Source organism: Dinoponera quadriceps, unplaced genomic scaffold (genome assembly GCF_001313825.1).
Source record: "Dinoponera quadriceps isolate SergipeBrazil2010 unplaced genomic scaffold, ASM131382v1 scaffold586, whole genome shotgun sequence".
Taxonomy (NCBI): Eukaryota; Metazoa; Arthropoda; class Insecta; order Hymenoptera; family Formicidae; genus Dinoponera; species Dinoponera quadriceps.
The window spans coordinates 2,920,749-2,945,522 of record NW_014554764.1 but is presented as its reverse complement, the minus strand read 5'-3'; the positions used below and the strand labels follow the sequence as shown (position 1 = coordinate 2,945,522).

The 24,774-nt window shown below is 41.9% G+C and overlaps 1 protein-coding gene across 3 annotated transcripts in view; it reads right to left on the bottom strand.

Annotated features, from left to right (window-relative positions):
* Nucleotides 1-24,774, bottom strand: part of LOC106741677 (obscurin-like) — a 142,289-nt gene that overhangs the window by 19,231 nt on the left and 98,284 nt on the right. For all 3 annotated transcript variants that reach the window (XM_014613916.1, XM_014613918.1, XM_014613917.1), the window contains 3 exons: nucleotides 13,124-13,280; nucleotides 1,694-1,935; nucleotides 241-460 (listed from right to left, as the gene is read on the bottom strand). In XM_014613916.1, the coding sequence (XP_014469402.1) occupies nucleotides 241-460; nucleotides 1,694-1,935; nucleotides 13,124-13,202 (541 nt within the window). In that variant the 5' untranslated portion in view covers nucleotides 13,203-13,280. The remainder of the gene's footprint in view (nucleotides 1-240; nucleotides 461-1,693; nucleotides 1,936-13,123; nucleotides 13,281-24,774) is intronic.

The following is a 24,774-nucleotide window of genomic DNA, read 5'->3' as shown; positions in this document are numbered from 1 at the left end:
AAGAAGGCGTTAAGCAGGCAAAGGAGAGATGTAAATAAAAGAGGAGGTTTAAGTGCTTCTTTTAAGAACAATTGTAGCAAGTGTCCATTTAGGAAAATCCACAAATGACACTTCCAAGATTGAAGTCCAATTTCTTGATTATGTCTCGTGTGTAAATTAAGAGATCCTCCCTCCCTCCCTCTCTTTCCCGTTTCGGTTCCTGACATTAGGTGAGAGCCGTTAGTTGTTATTGTTACTTACCGTTAATGTGTAGATTGACGTGAATGAACTTGGGTGGATGGGTGCTGATCTGACACTCGTATTGGCCCTCGTCGCTACTGTTAACGCGCTTGATACGCAGACGCCAGTTGTCCGGGTACTGAAACTCGATGGTGTACCTCGAATCGCCCGTATATGTGTGCTGACCTACCGTCAGCAGATTCATCTTGCCGCCACTCTCCTGCCGACGTACCCAGGACACCTGCGAGAAACAATCTTTCTGAAGAGCAGCTCGAAACATCGGCTTTCACTCGTCGAAATTTTGCCTTTATATTAAACAGTGAGGAATGGCGTTTAAATCGCATGGTATCGCGCATCTTCCGCATGGATATCTGTGTGAGAGCTAATCGAGCATTATCGGCGATATTCGTGCGTATCTATCGGGTTGCCCGATTTCGGGTAGGATGTAAGTTAACATCGACTTTTGCTTCTCTCGTGACGCGGAAGTTCGTTCGTGTTTACTCTACTCGTGCACGAAAGGTAGACAAAAGCAATGCGTTTCCATTCGTACTGATGAGTTCCGACGTGTTGAATATTATCGAATTATATGAATCTCGCGTTTCCTTAATTTGAGCGGAATTATGCATTCTCCCAGGGAATAGTGACAAACGCGATTTAAATTAATATTCATTTAATAAAAAAGCTGAGCTGCGCTTTCGCAAGGCTTGACGAGCGATATCGCATGCGTAGAAATGCGTTTGCACAAATATTTAATTTAATATAATGCGCATTTCGCGATATTGGTTAGCTGTAGCTATGAATTGCTGCCAGGTAACAGGATATTATCTGTTCGAACGCCAGGGAGATTCATGCGCACATAACCGATATCTGACCACATAATTTGTTCTATAGTCTGGGGTATGGATAATGTGGGAATGGTTAGTAACTGTATTAGGAACGGGGGAGGGGCAATAAATGCCCGTTCAGAATGGACACAGTGGTGGTAGTTGGCGACGTAGCTTTCTAATCAAATCAGTCCCGCAATTAAATATCATCGTTTTCCGCCCAACTTTTTTCTCTCGCGCCGGTAAAAAACATTCGCGCACGCCGAGAGTTTAATGCGCGCGATATTGAGTAAGTAAAAAAGTGAAGAAAAGAGAAACGCGGGTGGAAACTTTGTGCGAAGTTTTCTAACGAAACGCAGGATTATTCGGATTTGCCGTTGAATTATTACGTACAGATTATGCGTGCAAACGACCGACAGAGATTATGCGAATTTCTCCTTAAATTTGTTCCTTGAAGTATAAAATGTACGAGAATTTGTGCCGGCCCGGCAGATTAATCATAATAAGCTAAACGTAGCTTAGCTGGGCCATAATAAGGCGAGATCAGGCGTGAGTTATGGCGCTATGAATTCGTAACGGGTGACGACCGACCAGATGTATACGATTAACGCGAGAATGAAGGAGCAAACATCATGATCGGGCGCGCTTACGGTTTTGTCCTGCAGCAGGGATATCCTGCAATCGAGAGTGACGCTAGCACCAGCCTGCACCGTGATGTTGGAGCTCTCGCCTTCGAAGTGAGGGCCCCATCTGTGATCATGGTGATGCTGATGCTTGTTCAGAGTGCTGTGCGCGTCGAAAATGTAATTCAACATCGGGGCGTCCGTCGGCACGGATCGCTTCGCCGCCGTGGTCGATTTTGTAGAAACCGGCTCCGTCGCCAGAGGCAGTTCTGCAACAGAATTTATACAAAAATGTCAATTATTTGGATATAATTCCGATCGTAAAACATCGCGACCAAAGAGTGCGCATTATTTTATTTTGTTTCCACGTTTAACGAGCGTTGTCCCTCTTTCTCGTGTGCAAATTGGCATAAATTAATAACTGGATTCGTATTAGTCAATAAATAGGTCGCTGAATACTGCGTAATATAACAAATAGGCGGATTGTCGTGCGCTGTATCATTTAATATTTCAAACAACGGCGCACAAATCAAATACGGCTGGCTAGTAGTAGTGGACTCGTTCGAATTGTCACCGCTGTTTACGGCGCCACATTGCGCGTCACATTTATTTACATATTACACCCGGGCGGTTTTGCCATCGCTTTTTGCATTCCACCCGTCGCGGCCGATCGTAACTCGTGACTTTATTTAATCGATTCGCCGGCGTTTTCCCGCTTTGGGCCATCGCTCAGGTTATCGACATTCAGCCAGCCTGCCAATAACCGACCGGTATCAGCGTAAATATGCATTTACTGCCGCAACAGACGAAGTCAGGACGCGCCTCGGGTTGATATTTTTACTTTCGATGCCGCCACAACTTGATGATCGAAAGCGATGTTCTTCAACACGGTTCCGCGAGAATCATATTCTCTAAATTTCTGAAATCTCATCCCAAACGAATTCATTCTGGGCTGAAGTGACATCCCACTTTTCACAAGAGTGAATGTTTCATTCCAACCATGAAGTGAATGTTTCATTTCAAAAAAGAGCGAATTCTAATTCGCACTCTCTTCAGCACGTGAAATAGGCATTTATTTTTATTGAATTGTTTTCTTAAGGTGTTATCAATGATTTTACCTAGAATCTTTTCAATTATGTGCTATTCAATCGATTCTGTTTATTATATATTTTATTGGAAAATATCGTTTGCTACTGGTTCAAACTCAGTATTCTAAGATTATGAGTCAGCTGTAACTCGCACTACGTTATCTCTCGTCTTGATTGATTATTTCGTATTGTCTATATGTAGTCCTTTACAAGATTCTACTTATATTTAAAAATAGAAATATAAAATATTACTACGTAAATTGATAAAGTTTTCTTAAATGTTATTAATAATATTTTTTAAATTGGAGTGGAAAGTAGAAACATTCAATGTGGTACGATACGAGGATTACAGTAAGGCTTTTTGCTTATAACGTACACTGTTAAGTTAAATTAGAACGAAGTGTATATTCGGTATTTTTGTGAAATAAATATTTTCACTTCACGAAAATAAAATAATTTAGTCCGTAATAGTGAAAAGTCATTCCAACTTGAGTGATTTAGTAGTCGCTCTATTTTTTGAGTAAAATTTCACTTCATGAAAAGTCACTCCAAGAGTGAAAAGTTACTTCAATTCGAGCGACTTGACTGTCGCTCCATTTTCCAAGTGACATTTCATTCCAAGAAATTTAGAAGGTAAGTTCGATGCGGATTGAAAATATTCATTCCACAATGTGCGAGGTGAAGAAATTTACTCCATAAGAGTGAAAAGTTACTCCAAACACGATCAATTTGAGTAACTTCATTTTTCGAAGGGAATTTCACTTCACTGTACAAAGTGAAAATACTCACTCCACGACGCAGAGTAGGAAAATTTATTCCATAAGAGTTACAAGTCGTTTCAATTCGTGACTTGGTCACTCCATTTTTCGAGCAAGATTTCGCCCCAAGAAATGTTGAGAGTAAGATGAGATATTTTTCGTATAGAAAAGAGTGCAAAATTTACGTTCTTCTCTCTCTCTCTCTCTTCCTCACCGGATTATTACATTTACTTTGTTTCTTATCTGAGTGATAAGAATCGAGCGATAAGAACGTAATGTACTTTCAACTTTGTTAATGATAATTTCTATGGTTTCATGGTGCCGGTGAAGTTTGTGGCACGATCCGACATTGTCTCGCGCGTCGAGTATCCTTACACGTACTCGCAAGCCAGGGGCGAAGTGGAGAAAGACGGGAGTAGTGCGGCGGAGAGCCGACAGCGGAAGAGTAAGATTTCGCGCGGCGGTACGACGATAGAGAAAGTCACGTTGCTCGTTCGTGTCTCGAGAATCGCGAAGTTTAGACGCTAACTCACGACGACGAGTTTCTCCGGGTTTGTACCACGGGATGCAGCAGCACCCCCGGTAAGCAGACAGCTTACGGACCGCTTGCAAGATCGAACGTAAGATGTTGAGACACGAGAGGTGTCGAGTCTCGAGAGGGCAAGAGAAACAAAGGACCGTTTTGTTACACACTATTTTGTTTTCTTCCCCCACCCCTCTCTCTCGCATACATGCACTTTAACTGCGTCATCCTTTGGTACAAACGAGGATTCATAAATCTTTGTTTGAAAAATGCGACTGATACTTTGACGCCGCGTTGCTCATTTTAGACTTTGATCGTTTTTCTAGTAGCTGCGGTAGAATAAGAGAAGCTACAAAATGCTCGAATAAGAAAAACGTTTTCTTCTGATGGAAGAGCGAGCAGGTATCTCTCGTGTTATCTTGTGTGTAGCTCTACCCTTTATCCTCCTTCTCTCTCTCTCTCTCTCTCTCTATCTCTCTCTCTCTATTTTTATTCAGCGGAATCAGATATTTCGCGACATTTCTATTGAAAAAAATCGGACCTCCAGAAATGTGTGAAAACGCGTGTGTATAATTTCCGTTCCCGCTTGGATCGACGCAATACACGGGACGGAAAATACACCGTTTTAATTCATGCACACGACGGACGGATGATTCTTTGAAAATATTCCAACGAGGTATCAAATATCACTTCTCTCGACTATAGTGATGTATTTCCGGGTTATCGACACGGGTAGGATCGTTCGAGTTGTAGCGAGGCCGTAGGATGTATGAGAAGCGGATCGGGCCGAAAAATTCGGCGCGCCGAATATAGACTTTTCCCCTTGGTGAGGCCCGTCACGTAGCGCCAACAGAAGTTCGATTTCGAGAGCGGCGCGGACGTAAAGCCGGCACGCTGCAGACTCGATTGTTCTACGACCGAAGACGAATTGGAGCACTTGCGCAGGTAATCCTGACTTTCATCGAGTCAGCGATAGTTCCCCGGACTCTCTCCCGGGCGACCTCCGCCGGCGAGATGCGGCAAAGAGAGAGGAGAAGAATATAGGGGGCCGTACAATCCCCGCGACGAAGTTGCACGTCAAAAGGGATCAGTATGCCATGGAGCGCGAAATTTTCTTTGCGGACGCGATTCTTCCTTCCTCGTCATTCCATGTGTCTCTCTGAAGCTTCCCGTTTCTTTCTCTTTCTTCTCTCTTCCTTCCTCTTCTTACCTGTTTGCGCCGACGCGCCAATTCCGTTCTCTCGATCGCGAAAATTTTTCCCTCGCCGGAGGGATGAAAAACTGATCGGAAATTCCGGTGGAACTGTTGGAAGCGTGTCTCGGATACTAAGAAGGATCTATCTAGTCAACCGGTTGTCGGCTCATCACACAATCACACACACGTATACACACATACGCACTCATTTTCCTCTTTCTCTCTTTTGCGAATATGAAAATCACTATTGATAGCAATATCAGCCGATCGAGAGTTCACCACCTTTCACACGGTTACATCGTTAAGGAATGAGCCCGAAAAATATACGACGCTTATAATTTTCCGTTCACGGCTATGATTTGCGCGATGAATTGATATGATATGAATAAAACGTGATGTCTCTTTTCTTCTTCTTTTTTACTGACACGATTTACCGACCGATTGTTTTTGGAATGTGTCGGGTTTACGCGTATTTAACATGGGAAAATATGATATAATTTATAAATATAATTGTTCAGTTTTAATTTTCTTGTATTATAGCGTATGTAACTAATATATTGCTCTATTATCTTTATGCCTACAGCTTATATATATGTAATTTGACCGAGTGTACGACATTCGTTAACAAATACGTAAAAAAGTTTTAAATTTTCTCTTGAAAACGCCTGTATCACATTTTCGAAAATAATTTTTCGCTCTGAAAGTTCAACTGAAAGACGAAGTTTAAAATTGAGCAGTCGCCATTTTTCGTTTAACTCGAAATATCTTGGCGAAAATTAGGGACAATATTAATATATCTAATGTGATTAAAAACTAGAGACTTCAAGCTTTAATGTGCTTTCTCGAACGATCTCGATAGCATCATTATTGCGAAAGTTACAGCCCGTGAAATTTCGCCTATGTTTTATTATAGTGGAAAGTACGTCCAACCAGCCCTTGAGTCATACTACTTGAGAAATAGAAGTACGTCCACCGTTTAATCATATCACGACCTCAGTTTCTCCTTAAGTATAGTAGCGGAGGTTCTGGAACGAAATATATAGAAATAACGGGTTTAATAATTATTCCTATAATAATACATACATAGTACGTCTAATGTCCCCTATCGTCGCTGTGTGGATTATTATGAACGACCATAGATTCATATATGTAGCGACGTTCGCGGATTTAATGCCAGCGGTGCAATAAATTGCGCTTCCGTTCTGAATTTATAATTGGTCGCTTCTTTGCGCTGGGCGAATCGCTTGAGTTATGCGCGCGGACTACGTGATTTTATTCAATAAGGGGATCGATCGAATATTAGGAATATATTAGGAATTAAAGAAATAGTTTTGCGCGCAATAAGTAACAGCGACATGATAATGAATAATATGAATAATACCGTATAGCCGTTATTTTCGAGTTAGAAATAATAAGGCCATCGATTTCCGTGATAAAAAACATAGCCTGAAAATAGCTCCGCCGCGGCACGTCGGACGATGATAGCTTTACTACCGAGCCGTTTGCATAATTAAAAACAGTTTCTGTTGTTCCTCGCCGCTTCTTTAAATCCCGGCAAATGCGATTAACGCGAAAAATTCGGACGTTAAATAAACGAAAGAGAAGAACCGCTTAGTTTGTACGAGCGAAGTCGCTTGATATTTCGTTGGATTATCTCGAGGAACGCTTCTCGTTGACGATTACGCGACGCGATATACGGCTCGTTTTGCGGGGATAAGATCGGTCTGAGATAGAATGATATATATAAAACGGAGTCTCAACAGCTGGCAGTGGAGACAAACAGTAGCGGCTGCTAAGGTAGGGTCGTTAATTCTCGCGCGGAATACAGCGTAATTCTACTTTCGAAGTCCGGCATTCGAATACTGAGCGGAAGAGAGATGGACGCGTCGGTATGTCGCGTCGGCGTACCAGCTGATTGCGAACCATTTGTTGGCAAGATGTACGTTCTTGAATCACGCTGAGATACTAGATTACACGGCGTGACTAATTACGCGAATTTGTTCCGTCAGACGCCGGCGAAATCTTGAGTTAGTAGCGCGAAGAATGTCCCGGAGAATATGTTCCTTTCCTTTTTTTTTATTTAACTGTCACCCCTGTCGGGTGATCAGTTTTTCAGTGGACGTAAACGACGTTCTTCGTCACGAAAGTGTTAATTTAGACGCGAGCGTTGACAAAATGACGTAAAAGTGTTCGCTTTTATAAGTACATTTTTCTCATGCATTTACATGTACAACTGAACGTTGCAATCAGCGTTACGAAGCTCGATTTTAAAATATTGAAATTTTCGGAGCAGACCTGCGCTTGAGAGGTATACAGAATTAACGGCAATTTGAGAGAGCTGATTACTTCTTTGTGAGGAAATGGATTTCTCTTCGTTTCAGTCGGATTTTCAGCGTTCTTTCGCACGAAAATATTGAGAATGTTAAATATCCTATGTGTCTGGAAGTATTGGTATGCCGTCTCGATTCAGTGTTCTGTTTCTGGCCAGTCATTCCGTTATTGCACTCCGGATAGTAGTGCACAACACTAATACTCGCGTAGACGCGGAGACACGCGATTATTTAACACGATATTAATTAATACAATGTCGATTTTTTCTCGCTAAAATAGTGTATTATCTTTCAATAAGTGATAAATAATTACAGTTTTATTAATCTCCGATTATTCGTCAATCTGCATTTGTGTTACACTTGTACTTGTTACATTATTTCATGCAACAAAAAGTATGAATTTGGAATTCTCCGAATGAAATATAAAAAAAAATTGAACAATTCTAGAGTGAGTTTTTTAAATACTCAATTGGAGAAAACGGTAATAAGTAATTGTACCTTATCAGGAACAATAATGGTTTGTATAATGTTTCAATATTTAAGACTTCACTGGCCCCTCAAATCTAACGGAAAGTACATTCAATCTCGTACGTGTGTCTCGGATATCGCGAGCGAGTGGAGAATGGTTGCGGTCGCGGCATACATTGACCAGCACTACTTTGAAATTGCGCATACTATATATTGCACGTTCCATCGTCCTCGTTCTCGGATTACATTCGGTAACGTCAATCGAGAACACTGATCTCCAAGCTTGGATGATTGCCCTCACTCGTAAATAGTCACGATTTCAGAGTGAATCCTATTCATCGTTTTAAAATAATCATATTTTTCTTCTGAATAATTGGAATTATTTGTATTTATTAATATCAAAATGGAATGTTTAAACTTGAGAATATTTTGCAACAAAAGTTACATTTCAGATTCTACAAAAATTCTAGTAAAAATGAATGTATTAAATGGTAACGCTTACTCTAAATTAATGTTAGTCCAAATTCGATCTCCATGAGAACCGAGGGAAGTTGGGGGAGTATCGATGAAGGAAGGGAGAGGAAGATAGACGGAAAACAAGGCGTATACAGCACAATACGGTCCAAACCAGGATAAATAATTCCGATCCACAGTCCACCGGTACTCTCATGTTTTATGCATGACCTCGTCACGTGTTACACGTCGTCGTAGGCTCACGGCGCGGTCGAGCTTGTTACCGAATATCTTTCGATTCCTTCTCTCGGTCATTGCATTATCAATGAATTGCATTCTGTTAGACTTTTCGTCTCGGCCGTTTCCCATCGTATAAGCGCAGAATTTGTCGTTTCATTCCAAGTGCTTCGTTCTCAATCCGCGGAAATGACACCGACGAAAGTAGGAAGAGTGACACTTCTTTCCCTCACCTGACTTGTTAGCTAATCACGATTTGGAATATCGAAAAGTCCTGCATAAATTACAACATGGATATGCAGCATGTAAGTTACCTTCTGCACTCGATCGCGCGACGTTCGCATAATATTTGTGAACACAGGGAATATATTGCACGCATTATTCTACACCTTCGATACCCGCGGTAGAACCGGCCGATTTATGACGAACGTATTGCGGCTGCAGCGAGCGTGCTGCAGATACTATAAATTGTGAGAAGTGCAGGTACGTACGGATGGACGGCAAACGTTCGTTTGAGTCGCACGCGAGCTATACGTCGTGTCAATACACACTCGTCGTATCGATACGAAGTAACGTGCGGATTCGACTATGTAGCGTCTGGGGGTGAGAAGAGAGAGAATATATAGGGGGAGATGCAGGTTATCATCAAGGGGGTGCGCGCGTTCTCGGCGCATGTATTTACACGTTGTATGCGGCATTCCGCGCATCGATCCACCGGCGAATTAATCGCACACGTCAGCGTGCGCGCGCCAATCGCTTTGTCACTTTCATGATTTGCGTACGCGCCCACGTCGGCCGGGCGGATTAGAAATTCTGCACGCGTTTCGAACGCTGGTACCGCGCGCATTAGGACGGCCTTCTGTACGAGACGTTACGCTCACGTAGCGGCTGGAGAGACACTCACGCGCCGCAATTCTCCCGATTTCGCGGCGAACTCTTCGGCTACCTCGCGCGCTGAAAATTTTTTCGCCAATCTGTCTTTCTTCTTGCCAGGCCGTCCGCAGGTCTCTCCGAATCGAAATTTTGATGAATCGTACCAAATAAATGTGTTTTTGCTGTAATTTGGTTTTCTTCATCCGAGTCGTTCGGTTATATTGCTAACAATGGAATGGATCAAGTGTGACTTTTTGTTTTAATTGTACTTAACCAAGAGTTCCATCTGTGTAAAAATGCGTCCGTATAGCGAAGATTTGTATATCCGAGCATTTATTTTCTAAATATAAGCAACATTCGCAATAGATTGGGTTATCTTTTCCCTTTATATGATTTAATAGCTCTTAATAACTATGTTAGAACATATCTAAGTTTGATCGTACTTTGGTGCTCTTAAGGATAGTTTACGTCTACCTAGGTGTTATAAAATTAAAGATTTAATATAATTTCGTAATATAATAGAGTCGTCTCGAGAAACGACAATTCTTCTCGTCGTATTCTTAGCGTCATGTCGGTTAACGAAACTGCTTCCCTTCCAAGGTGCAAGAAAATGTGCGAATTAAAACGCAGCCTGTCGGCAGAAATCGCCCAGGACTTTTACGTGCCTCACAATTTCGATCAACTATTCGCCGTTCATTAAATTCAGACATCTCGCAATTACGAGTTCTCTTCGCTCGTTATTACTTACGGCTGAGCTGACACCGTGAATACGCTGATATGAAAGTCGTCTCACGGCGCAAGATAATCGCGCTAATTGAAAGTTAGTCGTTCTCTCGCTTGCTAAAGGGCAAACGAAATTGTACGTATCAAGGTATTAGCGTCACTGCGAGTTTGCCCCGACGCTGCAAACGTGAAATGTTCAATTGCCGATGACTCTGTTATAAGGTTGCACGCCGGTTACAACCGTGTAATAACGTAATTAATATTAATGCGGAAGTACAGTCTGTTTGATAAGAAGGCATAACTCTCGAAAACTATTTGTCGCAATGAATTGAAAAAAAAATACACACATACTATTTGGTAGGGACCATAATGATTTATTATTAATAATTGATTACCTCCATTACCAATAGTTACTCGGCATCTCTCAGGCATATTTTCCGCTAATTTTATGGCATATAATCTTGAGGTAAAGATCTCCAGATCAATAGAATTTGTCAATAGAATTTGCTGCTTTCAAATCTTCTTTCCACACACGTGTTCATATCAAACTAATTCTATTTTATACAATTATATACAAAAATACGATGTGAGAAAACTGCTCTAAATGATCTTCGGTAGCGATAAAAAGGTATAAATACATATATATTTTTTCGACGGGCTTGTGTGATCTCGTTTCAACTCAAATAAAATATAATGTCGTTATCGTTGACTGAAATATTACATCTGCGTGTGTTGGTTCGGGACTGTACGTAATAAATTTACTCGCTGCTATTTAGAACACGTCGGTCGCGCTAATACTTCGCCGCTCCATTTCCGATAATACTAAATTCGTTGTAAAATAATCGACGCGGTCAATACGACGGGTCGCATGTAATAATTCGCGCGTAGCTCCGGTTATTGACAGGACGCCAATTAATGCTAAACACTCATTGTCGTGGAAAAGGAGCAGCTCGAAGGACCCGGTAATTTTTCCGAGCGTAGTGTCCATGTTAACGGACTCTTGCAACAATTACGAATAACGAGCCGCATAAAATGAGAGACGACTTGTTATATCGATCTCTCGTCCTGGGCAAACCGGTCACTGTTGCATCTGACAACGCGAAGACGAAAGTCGTATTTCCTCCTTACAGGGAACAATAACCGTCTCTCCATCGGGAGAGAGAGAGAGAGAGCATCGAAATTCTCCAACCGCAAATGCGCGTAGTATAAACTATTGCGTATCAACCTGAGTAAATCGTGCGGCAGGTAACAGAACGGGAGGGAGAAAAGAGGCGAGATCATTTTTTCTTTATGATGGTTACAGTCACGCAAATATTATTCTTCCAGTACATTTATTATTTATGATTATTCTTTAAATATTATTTAAGTTTGATTGATATTCATTTGCTATAATTTCAAAACTGTATGTCATAAAGCATGTTTATGCATCATGTTTAATACAAATAAATCGTTTTAGTAGAGATTTGTCGAGCTTTTTCTTGTTGCGTTAATCATTACCTTTCTAACAGTATTGTCACGGACCAACTACTTGAATTCTTTCTCTGGGAAGGGCCCGTCCATCAATAAGAATTCGCTCCGTCTGGAACGTCGGCTTCGGTTTTCCACGTCACTCATCAGCGCACGTGATTAATTATATCACTCACTCGCGACACACGCAACAACAACGCGGCGGCAACGTGCATCTACGATATTACGAGGTAATAAGAGAAAACGGTCGAGAGTTATTATCGTCTCTCTCGGATTTACATACCGCCGCGCCCTGGGATTTACATTCGACCGTAATCTAAATTTCATAGGGATTCATCTCGCGAGATAGGCTCTTTTCCGGACGCCACATACGTTTCAGATCCTGGTAGAATTTCGCGCCAACTCTAATTAACCGTGTCACAGGTGCGATCGAACGATTTTCCTCTCTCTTCATGTTCTGTCTATTTCTCTCTTATTCTGTCGTGATCGTAATCTTTGTACAAACATACGTAACTGTTTATCGGTTCAGGCTGATAGAAATACAATGTAACTGACAACATGATGAAGTCGTCGCAATTATAAAATCGTCCGATTCGACCGAGCGTATCGGTGTCCGTCGGGAATGCCCTCGACGGGGTGTGCGAACGACGATGATTTATCGTGTGCCATGAATTGTGTGACGGTCTTATAGTACCAGGAACGTCCATCGGGAAAAGCTCTTTGCGAAGCGACGCGACGCACCGTGCCGTTGGTGTTTTCATCAGGTGATGTTTCGACTGTGACAAACGGAGCACGAAGGACAACGAATAAGCATCGTCTCTCCGGAGGTAGGGTTGGATTATGGCAGATGGCACGTACGCGTAACATGCCCGCGAAAATGGGAATTCCAGGGGTAAAAACACGGAGCTGTAAAAGTACGTTACCGCCTGTTAAATCCGCGGCGGCAGTTACGCCTTCTTCATAACGATGTCTCGGTTATTACAAGACAAATGGTGGTAACAATACTCTCGTTGCATATCCGAGAATTTTTATCATTTAATAATTGATTTATATCGCGTACGTGGAACAGCTTTCGCGTGTCAGCTGGTCTCGTTCTCCCCCGGTTCGAAATTCTCGATACGATCTTTATGGCGGTCGACATTGTGTTACTATAACTCATTCTTGTTGTTATTACTTCGACGTGCGCGATTCGTACACGTGATCTATAAATCGATCAGGCGAAGCTGCCGATAGTTACTTTTAGCTCGTTCAGTTCCGTCAGTATTTACACGCACCAGTCATTATATGGGTGACTCAGAGAATTAATTGGCTTCGTCAATACTGGCAATTCTTTCGTACCCACCTGTGTGCGTGTCGGATGCCGAGAGATGAGCCAGGCGGTAGATCGTCAGGAGCCGAAGGAGCCACATGACATTACACATGACTGGCTCGGCGCGTGGCCCTTCGCTCTCTTATCTATTCCCGCTGCTGCGGCTCGTGTACCACGGCATTGTCGTCATCTGAAACACAGGAGAGGAAATCGCGAATAAGCGAACGCTTATCTTCACTCTGATCCACGAATCCATTTCGTCGAGGAGGAGTGTCCAACACACCTCCTTTTCCCATCGTGTAAAAAGGAGAGAGAGAGAGAGAGTAAAAGGTCTCGCAAATGTTAAATTGTCCAGAAAATCATTGAGAGAAACGCACACACCGACGAGCGATAAATCCATACCCGGTTAATCAACGCCGCTGACAGTCCGTGCGCTTGTCGATTTTATCATGTACCAACTGTCGCTCGCAACCAGTTCGCAGCGAATGTTCATTCACGTGTGTTCGATGTATTTTTGCGTCTGTGTAATAACGACAAATTATTAACGCGCCGTGCGGTGATCGCCGATAACTCGATCCCGACGTGTCTCACTAATTGACGCGTTAACTTTATCAGCTAATCGTGCCCGATCAATAGAAAATTGAGGCCAAACGAAAAAATATACGCGTTTCAGGGAAATCGGATTTTGTTTACATCAGGAGAAAACTAATTTGAGGAGAAAAATAATTTGCTGGCACGACAGCAAATTTTATTTTTGCTGTCGTAGTAAAATCTATTAATGTGCGAAACGATTTTTTTCACCACTCATATTATTATTTTAAATCACAGAATAAGAAATAACGAACCGAAAAAAATTTTGTGCGCAGTGTTCTTAATTATTCAATCTTTAGTCGCGACGATCGCTGAAGACCAACGCGGCCGTCGTGTTAAAGAAGTTAACGTTGGAGGCGCAGTTGAGCAAGTGAAACGTATATAAAGATAAGTGATCTTCGATGTCATAAAGACGAACGTCTCGTGCTTAAATGCGGGGCGCGTCAGAAAGTAAGACAAGGAGAAAGTGGAAACTGCTCTGCGTGGCGCGTCGCTGCCGTAACGTAATTAACTCGTTTTATACTGGCGCTCGTAAGTCAGCCGACTGCCGCGCTAATATGAAAGTATCGCCATATCTACGGGCATTAACTTCTAAACTTTCCCACGGGCGCGCGAGGATTTTAATTAAAGTATAATTAAATACCGTAGAAGTAATTGAATGAAACGGAGAATTCTTCGTATTCATGTATTTAGCGCAGGCTGCTCTGTGTGTCAGCTCTGATATTTACCGGTTCCTTCTTGATCATTCGGGGAATTTTGTAAGTTCGTTATATCAAGCGCGCGATCTCTCGAAATTAAAGTCTTCTTTTATTTCGGAGACACAGGGATGCTTCCCGTGTGTCGGAACAATTATTCCGCTCGACGTTTATTCCCAATTTCGGCCATTCGTTCACACACACGGGGAAAATGAGAGAATTACTCATTGGCCATCGTAATCTACAGTTTTTGTTGAAACGCTCCGCCGTGCAATCAAACTTTTGACGTTATTTCGCGACTCCCGTCGAAAGGTACATATATTCGATCTCAAATCGAGAGGGCTGCGGACAGTGTTAGCGGTACGAGAAAAGGAGAAACAGTGAGAGAGAGAGAGAGAGGAAGAGATTTAGCATTTTCACGTAAAAGTTAAGGCGCATAGTCGACCCTTTTATGCTAATGTAATCTAGGAAGGAGCACTGCCGCTTTTCCATCAACGTTTATCGTTCTCATTGCAGAGAAATATTTCAGCCATCAGAAACACATTCAGGGGCCTTTATAATGTGGAGATATCCCGTATTATTATTGACATATAGCTCATATAGATTAATTAATCCATCATTAACTATTACGTTTTTTGCAAAATAGTATATAATTTTCTTGTTCAGATTTTAACCCGTTTTACCTGCACACCACGAATGCTCGAGACAAACCTCTTGTATAAGTTAGCTGCGTGAAGAACACAGAAAGGATTGACCATGTGTGATTCGCTAAGGTCCTAGTGGGTGGTCAGGCTCAATACAATTCCGAAGAAGCAATTACATGTCACCCAATGTCAATAGCTCTGAGCAGCATCCTAATAGGCGAGCGCGATGATGCGACTTCGTACCTCCTAAAATCGTTAACCGCTAGCAGCACCTGGCCTCAACGAAAGGATTGACGAGTCTTTAGAAGGGCTATCACGCAATAACCACGCGATATCCTTCGCTTCGTGTTCTCAATTGCTATCGTCTTTAATTTCCATGTGACATGTCAATTGTTTATATAATATTCATGTTATCTTCTAATATATTCACCTTGTGTTGAATTAACACAAAAATCGAGACGGATCATTTGTGAAATGTATCGGCTTAAAAGATGTTTAATATAAAAATTTGTCTGGTCTTTGGGTATCTTCGAGTCGAATGCAATTGTAAATATTTTCGAGCAGTTTGACCGTGACAGCGTTCGACTGTGTTTGAAGCTTTGGAACGCGGAGGAACTGAAATGCAGACGAAATAGGTCGATAATACTCGACGACACTTATTAAAGTCTTACCTCCTTGTGGACGCTTCGCAAACCACTACCACTACCAGGAATTGGTGCACAACGAGGACGCGATATATCGCTCGACTTAAATCGCCCTTGCGGCGATGCACCGTCACGACGTGCTATTAATTCGGAGCGATATATTTCGGTGCGGCGCGAGAGCGCTCGCCCAGGGAGAGAAGGGACTGCGCCATCATTGCGATTTATTTGTCTTCGACCGATCTGCCCCGTCGCTTACTCACAGTATGCCGTTAGTTTATTTCACCGAGGAACGCTGCTGCCAAAAATTCTCGTACTGCGCGCGTTCGTCTCGTTTTACATTCGATTCGGTTTCCTCCCCGGTTCTCGAAACCCTTTCCAAACCGTAAGATCTTCATACGCGAATGAAATATAATTGTTTACATCCTGATCTCTCAGCGAGCCATCGAAACCCAGCAGAAAGTAAAGCAATCTCAAAGGCAACATGTTATGTAACATATATAATTAATAGAAAACACATTCATGTGCACACATTTATGATACATATTTGTCATTTTGACTGCCGCTATGTTTGAGGTCGTATCCATTAGCTGTATCACATTTCCTTATCTCCTGTGACATTATCCTAAGTTATTAAGGAGCCTAGATACATACGACTGCACGTTCAATTTATAGTGAAATCGGTTAAATAAAGCTCGCCCAGACTTGAATGCGTAATGTCAATGCCTCGCCATTTTCTATTGATTCCGAATAGCTAAAAATTATTAGCTGTTGCGATAAAAGTCGGAAATGCCTGTTACGTTTTATGTTCGTTGCAAGAAAATATGCGCAAACGCGCGGATAAAACGTGTCCCCGTTAAATAAAATAATCTCATGCGCGGCTTGATCAAATAATTTCTATGAGATAATGTTTGGTAACACGACCGGTGAGTGCGTTAGTTGCGAATAATCGAAACGTGATACGCGTATGTCAGATTTTGCGCTCCAGTCAGATTTTACATATTATAACGATAAATCGTTTTATATTCATTTCGACGCTTTTATATTCACTCACATCGGAACGGACGCGAATTTGTTTACGCTACTCATGTGTTTGCCCGGCGTGCTTGCGTATATATATATAATTCGCATATGCTGTAAATTTGTAAGCGAATATCTGATTTTAACGTTTGGTTATTTACGCATGCGATCGACGAGTTGATTGGGAAGTTCGACTGATTGAATTGTTTGCATATCAGTTGCATTGGTTACGACTAATTTCTCATCTACAAGAATCTCGAAATTCTTATTAGAAAGCGCCCTTTAAGCAATTTGAGTTTGCATCTCGAGATGATTTCCGCGCCAGAATCCGTCGAATGTCAATTTCTATCGTGGTTAAATAAACAACTGGAATTCTTATTCGTCAACATTGTACGTGACGTTACTGACGACTCATCAACGGATTGGAATGATGGCTGAATCAATACCGAAAATTTCGTTTGCACTCTCGCTTAACACACGTTGGAACACTTAGCGCGAAGTTGGGGACGACATTTTAAAACGGAAATTCAGACGTGTGAGAATCTCGCCCGATATTTTCCCACAGAGTTGTCCGCTGATATTTTTCTTGATATATTTAAACATATTTCGCGTGTGTGAAAGAGAGAAAGAGAGAGAGAGAGAGAGAGAGAAAGGAAAAGGTAGAAAAAAGGAGAATCGATGTTCCAAATATATTATTCTCCTTCTATTTTTCATCTTTCTTTCTCCCTTCCCCCCCCCCCTCTCTCTCTCTCTGTAACACGTGATTTATGCGAATACTTCATCGTCGTGCGAGCAAGTCGAAATTCCGCGTGCTGATACTGTCAGCTATATCCGATAATTATCTCCCCGTCTCTGAACGGGACAGATTGCCGAGCGGCACTCGCCAACTTGCAACGTTTTCGGTGAACTATGCGCGTAGAATGCTGCGGCAAGGTGAGAAGTTATCGCGTTTAAATTTGTTATTGTCGTTACTGTTAAGTAGGGCACGTTCTAACGCGCTCATCCGAGACGTGAAGGACATTGCTACTGGTTAGAGAGAGAGAGAGAGAGAGAGAGAACGACGGAAAAGGAGGAGACGCGGCGCAAAATAAGCCGCAGCAATCAACATCACGAAAAGATGCCCTATGTTTAGGATAAGAATATAATTCTTAGTTGGTATTGTAATAGAATAACTTATTTTGAGTAACTTTGGATATTCTAATCGAAATCTATGCTATATATGGGATAATCTGATAAAATTTCTAGACATTGATTGAAACATTTGCTCGTATGGAGTTAAAATTTACACTGTTAGAAAAATCTATATTAAATTTGATAATCTGGTTGGAAGGGTTAAATGTAATATCAATTTGGTTATTAATTTTCATAACTTGATTATGTAAAAAAGTTTCACAACCAGATTATTAAATTTAATATAGGCTTTTCTAACAGTGTATATCTCTTCTTAGACGGAATATATAACGAGCGAAAATGTTCGATGCTTCCCAAGTGCTCGTATATCATAGCGAGCAAAGTAGCGACCGCGAGTGAAGTGGTCCCCAGTCGAAAATGAAGTTTTCGGCGAGCTTCCGGTAAACTTTTAAGCAAACTGGGTGAAAAAATATTTTAAGCTTAACCTAAAAGATCGCGTAGCTTGCTGCAAGTTGATTATAGAACGATCCATTTGGATCGTTCGGAAGAACCGGACACAAATCTTTACGGAGCTTTCTGCGAGCAGTCAGTGGGCATAAAGAAAAAAAACCAGCGGCTGGGTCACCCATCTATCTTTTAGATTCAGGAGAATATACCAACAGAAGCAATAACCATAAAGTGCTCACTGAGCTACTTTCTCTGCCAAACGCAGCTGTTCACTTTTGCGAGTTCGAGCAGCGGTAATTTCACTACCGTGTCGACCGAAAATATTGACGCTTTTCATACGTTTCGAGTAGAAGTAAATTTCAAAAAATTTAGAGAATAGGCACATCGCTTGTACTCGGCGTCAACAACGCGCCGTTTTGATTCATCCCATGGTCGACAGTAATCGAAACGTTGTGCTCTACTCGTGTAAACGCTTAACGAAAATGGACATACAGCGTGGACAAACTTGTCTCGGAGCAGCTGGGTGTCTTAAGTGCGGTGTCGTATTTGCAAAGGGGCGTGTAATCGCGTTAATCTTTTACTGCCTAGGCAGACTCGCGCAAGTCTTACGTGCAACTTGTCGTAGCGCCATGAATCGTTCCATACAAAGGGTCAAGGAGTGTTCAGAACAAGTTCGTGGGCGATGAGGAAATGGCTGCAGCTAAAGTTAGCCAAGTTTAACGCGAAGGATGGAACATCACTCTGTCCAGGAGCTAAGGGAAGGAAGGAGAGCGAGAGAGGAGCCGTTCTTCGAGCTCGGTTTTAATGAACTTTGCATAATGTTCTGCGCGTCTCCCATGCGAAGAGTATCCGGCGGCGCGGAATATTTTTATTCGCTACGGTAAAATATGCTTTAACTGTGGCCACACGAAGAGCAGAGGAAGGAGAGAGAGAGGAAATAACGCAGGCCCGATCGGCTGCTTTTTGAGAATATGGCCTACTAATAACGTAGCTGAATGAACCGAGCGGTCGTCTTACGTGGACGTATATAACACGGTAGACACAGGCACAGGATGATCTTGCAAGCACGCCGTGGGCGTGGAACGCACATCGCGCGTTGAATTATTCAACGTTGCATAATGAACGCATTGATTGTACGGCGTCGTTTTGTTTTTGCTTTTGCCCGCCCGTATCGATCGCTTTTTGGTACCGCCAACAAAGTGGCTTAATACTTTTACTAGCGCTCGTGCCGTTTATTTCGGCTCGCGCGACACCGATTTCCTCGCGAGATGTAACTTCGTCGCCGGTGTCTCGCGTTACGAGTAAAAGTATATCGGTCGCCTTTGATTTCGTTAACGAAGTTGTTCCGAGACAATTAACAACTGGCGAAACGTGTGTCGTCGCGTGTTGTACACGCTCGTCGTATGCCACGCGGTTGTACAGGTGTTATGCTAATCTGCCGGGATTTGCATTCGTCGTAATGTTCGAATGTCACGCGAATAACGTTTGACAGTACACACTGTCGTGTTACGCTATCAAATAAATGCAACAATTTATTCGCCACGACTGTTTGTGCGAAGACGCACGGCCACTATTAATAATGNATATATATATATATATATATATATATATAATACACTGATTTTCTCTTTCTCTCTACTCTTTCTTCGTTAGAGAGAGAAAGTTACACGGCACCTTTTTCTATCTGATTTTCACTACTTACTAGAGGACTTACTAGTTCGGTCTATTCTTACCATGGTCTGCGCTAACGTTCGTTCGCTCAGTGTACGCCTTGACACAATGAATTGCATCGAATTGCGATGTGACAACGCCGTAATGTTCGACGGCGAAATTTGGCCGGCACGCGAGAAAATTAAGAACGGAGTGTCCTCCCTTTAACCTCTCTTTGCTGAAAAGATTCCCGCGTTGCACGCGAAATAGGATATAAATCATTCCTTTTCACTCGCGCTTTTGCTCGGAGGTCACGATCTAATATGTTTAATGCGCATTACGATGCCATTCAATGTGCTATAATGTAGCGTAATATAGCTCTATGTAATATATCCTAGCAGAGCCACTGTGAGGATAATAAGGGTGGCGCGGGTCGATTCCAGTGTTATCTTGCAGCTTTTGCTTAGGTAAGATAATAGTTTTCGAGGAAAAATGCTTTTCTCACGTTCAATATCCGGCAGTTGACCCCGATGACGCTGCGTCATTATAGAATCCGCCGATATTGTGGCCTGCGAAATCATTTCGCGAATGTGTACGCGCTAATTCTTCCGCATTCTCGGCGCTGTCGTCGTCGTGTGATACTGTGTACCAAAGTTTACAAGCTGTCACTCGTTCGAACTTTCTCTTTAGGTCGCCTTTCACGTCGACAGCCGTGCTAGATAGATTTCGCGTTGGTTACGTCAATATCAATCTCTCCGAGAGAGTCTTCGCGAATCGCTACTCAGAATCTCGCAGTCTTTCTGGAAAGCAAGTACGCATCTCGTGAAATGCATTTTTTTTTACAAGAGTTTTCACGATGTTTCCCCATGTAACACTTAAATATTTCACACGAAAACAAAATGAGATATCGAGGTTTTTGTTATATTGTATAGTTTCGTGGAGGACATATTTGAATAAAAGAAAATTTGATTTAGGACGTAGGAGAGTCGAGGTGAAATAAAGGACAGTTTTATTTTATTTTTTAAACGAAATCATATGGTTACTTTTACATAAATCGATTCCTCTAATCATTCTACGTATATAAAAATACCATGGTAAGATTATAGAAAAGTGGATATTTTTAAGATATTTTAATACTTTTCAATATAATACAAGAAATGTCTTGTAAAAACATTCACTTATCGATAATTTCAATTTTATACACAGAATAACAGGTGGAATCGATTGTTACAAAGGCATAGAAGAACTTTAAAAAATTCGTTGCATTTTGCAAATGCATTGGTGTATCAGTGTACAATGATTAGTATCATTAATCGATTTCTCTCTTTTTTTCTTTTTTTTTTTACGTACAAACACGTACAAAAGTACCAAGGCGAGGTTATCAAAAAGTGAATATTTTATACGAGATATTTCATATCTTATATTGAAAAGTGTCAGGACAAAATATAAAATATCTCGGAAAGTATTTTACTTTTCGTATATATATATTGTAGTTGCAATGTATACTTTATTGGGAAAATGTTTTGCGTCGTACAGCGACGCGAATACACCGTGGTACTGTTTCTGCTATTTAGGTTGCCGGTAGGACGCTATTTACACTTATCACGCCGTAACGCCGAAAGCTCGCTATTTATGTCGCGGATTTAGGGGACCGAGAAACGTCGATCAAGATCACATCAGCCCCGTGCCGTGTTTCCCACCTACTCGTGGTATTTGGCGAAAATTGGATCCAGAACATGTGCTGTTTACGAGGGTTGGAAAGTCATCGTCTTTCACGTAAGCTCTCATTCTCGCGGGAAGGAAATTCGGAGGGTTACCGTTATCGCGATCAGAACGATCGGATCCCTCTTCCCGTGGAAAAGGAGCGCGAATTTCATTAGGAATTTACCTTTAATTTCGCGGCAATAACGTATAAATTGATAAATGGGCGAATTTGGCAGATTATCGAAACTTAATTTCGGAAAAACGGGATTAAATCGCAAAAAAACGCGTCCCGATACAACTCGGGACTTTATACCCGTGCGCCATTTCGCAGTGCGTGTCGTGTAAACAGCGACTGTAAATAAATGTACCTGGATTTAGACAAAATCTCGCAGCCGAGATGCGCCTCTGTAATTTAATGTATCCATATTTTTACACGCCAATTTTCCCCACCCCTGTTTCACACAAATACGTTGTAAATGTGTTTCGGTATATATTTGCGAAAAATCACCGTCACCGACTACATAATTCTAATGTATATTTGATTATTTATTTGGATAGAAAAAGCGCGAAACAATATACGACTCGGCGGGAATTTCGAGCGATCATTTTGAGTTTCTGAGATTCGAGAACACGCACGTATAATTGCTATATTTGTTATATTAAAATCGGAAATTTTTTCATGCTCAACCTCCTCGTTCCTGCTGTCAGGTTAATCGACGTTTAATTCGCCACCACATTATCTTTTCGAAATGACGTGACGGCAATTTCGAACCTTTTCTCCTAACAGACACCGCCTCGGATCACGACAAGTCATATAGTTTTTAAAAAGGAAAGAAACGCGCATCCCATCTTTCCAAGACTGAAAACTTTTTTCCCCTGCCAGTAGCTTCCCGCAAGTGTGTGCTGAATAGAGACCAAATTTCATTATTACACAGTGATGTTACTCCGTATATGTATCGCATGTTTCACGGAATGGAAAATATTATGCATAGGGGAGGATATACCATAAATAAAGCACGTTTCTTTATCGAGATCGTAAGGGTGGAACTTCGATATCCGCCGTCCTTCGAAACGACAACGGCGGCTATTCGGCCAATAAAATTCTCTCTTTTCTTTCTCCTTTTTTTTCTATTTATTCACCATCTCATGTATTCGCGCGAATTAAATTTCGCGGGAACAACGAATAAAGGCGGAAAAATATGTATGCAAAATTGAACAATAAATACAGGATATATTTATGAGCGAGTCGTCAAAAATATCATTTTCCGGACGCGCTTTTCAGCATAAATATTCAAACGTGATCGATTTTACTTTGAAATATTACATTTTTTAACTTGTCCTCGTATCTTTTTTTCACCTCGGAAATGTTTGCAAAATAGCCGAACCTGCGTCGAGGAAAATTGCCGCGAAATCAAAGCGCACTGCGAGCGCGCGTTCCAGTCAGGAACTTTCGTATCTCGCACGTGCCCTCCCTATCGAATCGAAAGGGTTTAACGAGATTCGCGTGAACGTTTACCGCCTCGTCGTGATCGTGGCGATCGTTGGAACGGCAATGCCTCTCTTCTATCTATTCGAGGCTTTCGTGCAAATTAGGTTTGGAAATTGTCGTCCTTTGCTAACGGCCCTTTTTACGACTTACCTAAACGCTACCTCTGGTCAACGCACATTACGCTGCGTAAGCCGTTTAGTTGTCAAACAGCCGTTAACTAACTCCGGCGTTCAATTTAAATATTGCAGGGTAAGACCGATGCTACCTTCTCGAAATTCTCGGACAACATCGACGAATGCGTCGTTGATTTCGCAAGCGTGCCATTCGTAAATGAAACTTGCGACGGAGAAAGATCCAGTTCAATTTTTTTCGGTTGTTTGATAAAATTTTGAGAAATTTTCGTTTGCACATAAAATATGTCTAAATTTCCTCGAAGGAAACGAAAAGACTTATTGGCCAACTCAATATGATTCAGTGCGAGAATCAATATAGAGCGCCCGGGAATATGTATATTAGATCTATATATAGATCGGGAAGGATTGAAAAAGATATCTTAATTGAGAATATAAATGAACCCAGTAATTGTAAGGTAACGTAATCGTTTCCAGATATGGGCAAAAAATTGATAGTCGACGGCAATTCTCGCTTTATCGAGACGGAGAGATAGTACGCTCGGAAGAAGCGAATGAAAATTAAAATTAATGACCTCGCGTGGAATAGGGTTGATGGAATTGAAAGAATGGATCAAATACGGAGAGAAAGAGCGACGGGCGATGGTGCGAAAGGTAGAGCCGCTTGAAGTGGATGGCGCGATCAAGAACGGGAAACGCAGGCGAGGTATATAATCTCGTTGGATTACAGGCTTCTCCTGCGCACGAGTGGGGAAATTAGCGCGTGGGAAAAATTTGCTTTTCCGTCGTCGCGTCTTCGAGTGATTTATTCGCGAGAAGAAGAAGAAGACCCAGCTGTCCCTTCTCATCGTTTCCGCAACGCGATCGCGTAACTTCGCGTCCGTCTATTCTTTCTTTGCGACTTTTTTACCTTCCTCTCGCTCGTTCTTTCCTTGCTCCCTCTGACTTTGTTCTCCAGTAATTCGAATTATTATGATTAAACTGGCTGTTAGTTTCTTCTTTTTTTCTTTCTCTCTCTCTCTCCCCCTCTCGCTTTAATCCGCTTCATCCTCCGGTGTGCCGTGCTAAATTACATCTACTTCCGTTCACGCGAAGAAAATCAAGAAAGTGCCGTGCTACTTTCACTCGCCGTGAGACATATTTTTTTCATTTCCCTACGACACCTCGAGGTTTCTCCGCCCCGAGAGATTGTAACTTTAGATAATAGTTCACGTGAATAAAACAAGGGAACGTGTATTTTCTTTCTCTATTTGGACAATCCAAAATCTAGTTTGTAATACCTAGCTTTTGAGTCAGGCTGCTCGGGTACTTATCTCTATACGCGTCAAACGCGTCAACACGCAGAGCGGAAGAAGGATATTCTCCCGTGACTAATGTGAATCGCCGCAGTTTGTACGTATACCGAATCGTTATTTCATAGCCGCGGATTAAATTCGTCGAAAAGGCGACGGCTCGACGGTTATGAAAGCACGATGCGTTGTATCGACAGGCGTTATATTATGGTGATTTCGACGCATTGCTGCGGTCGCGTGCGAGAATAG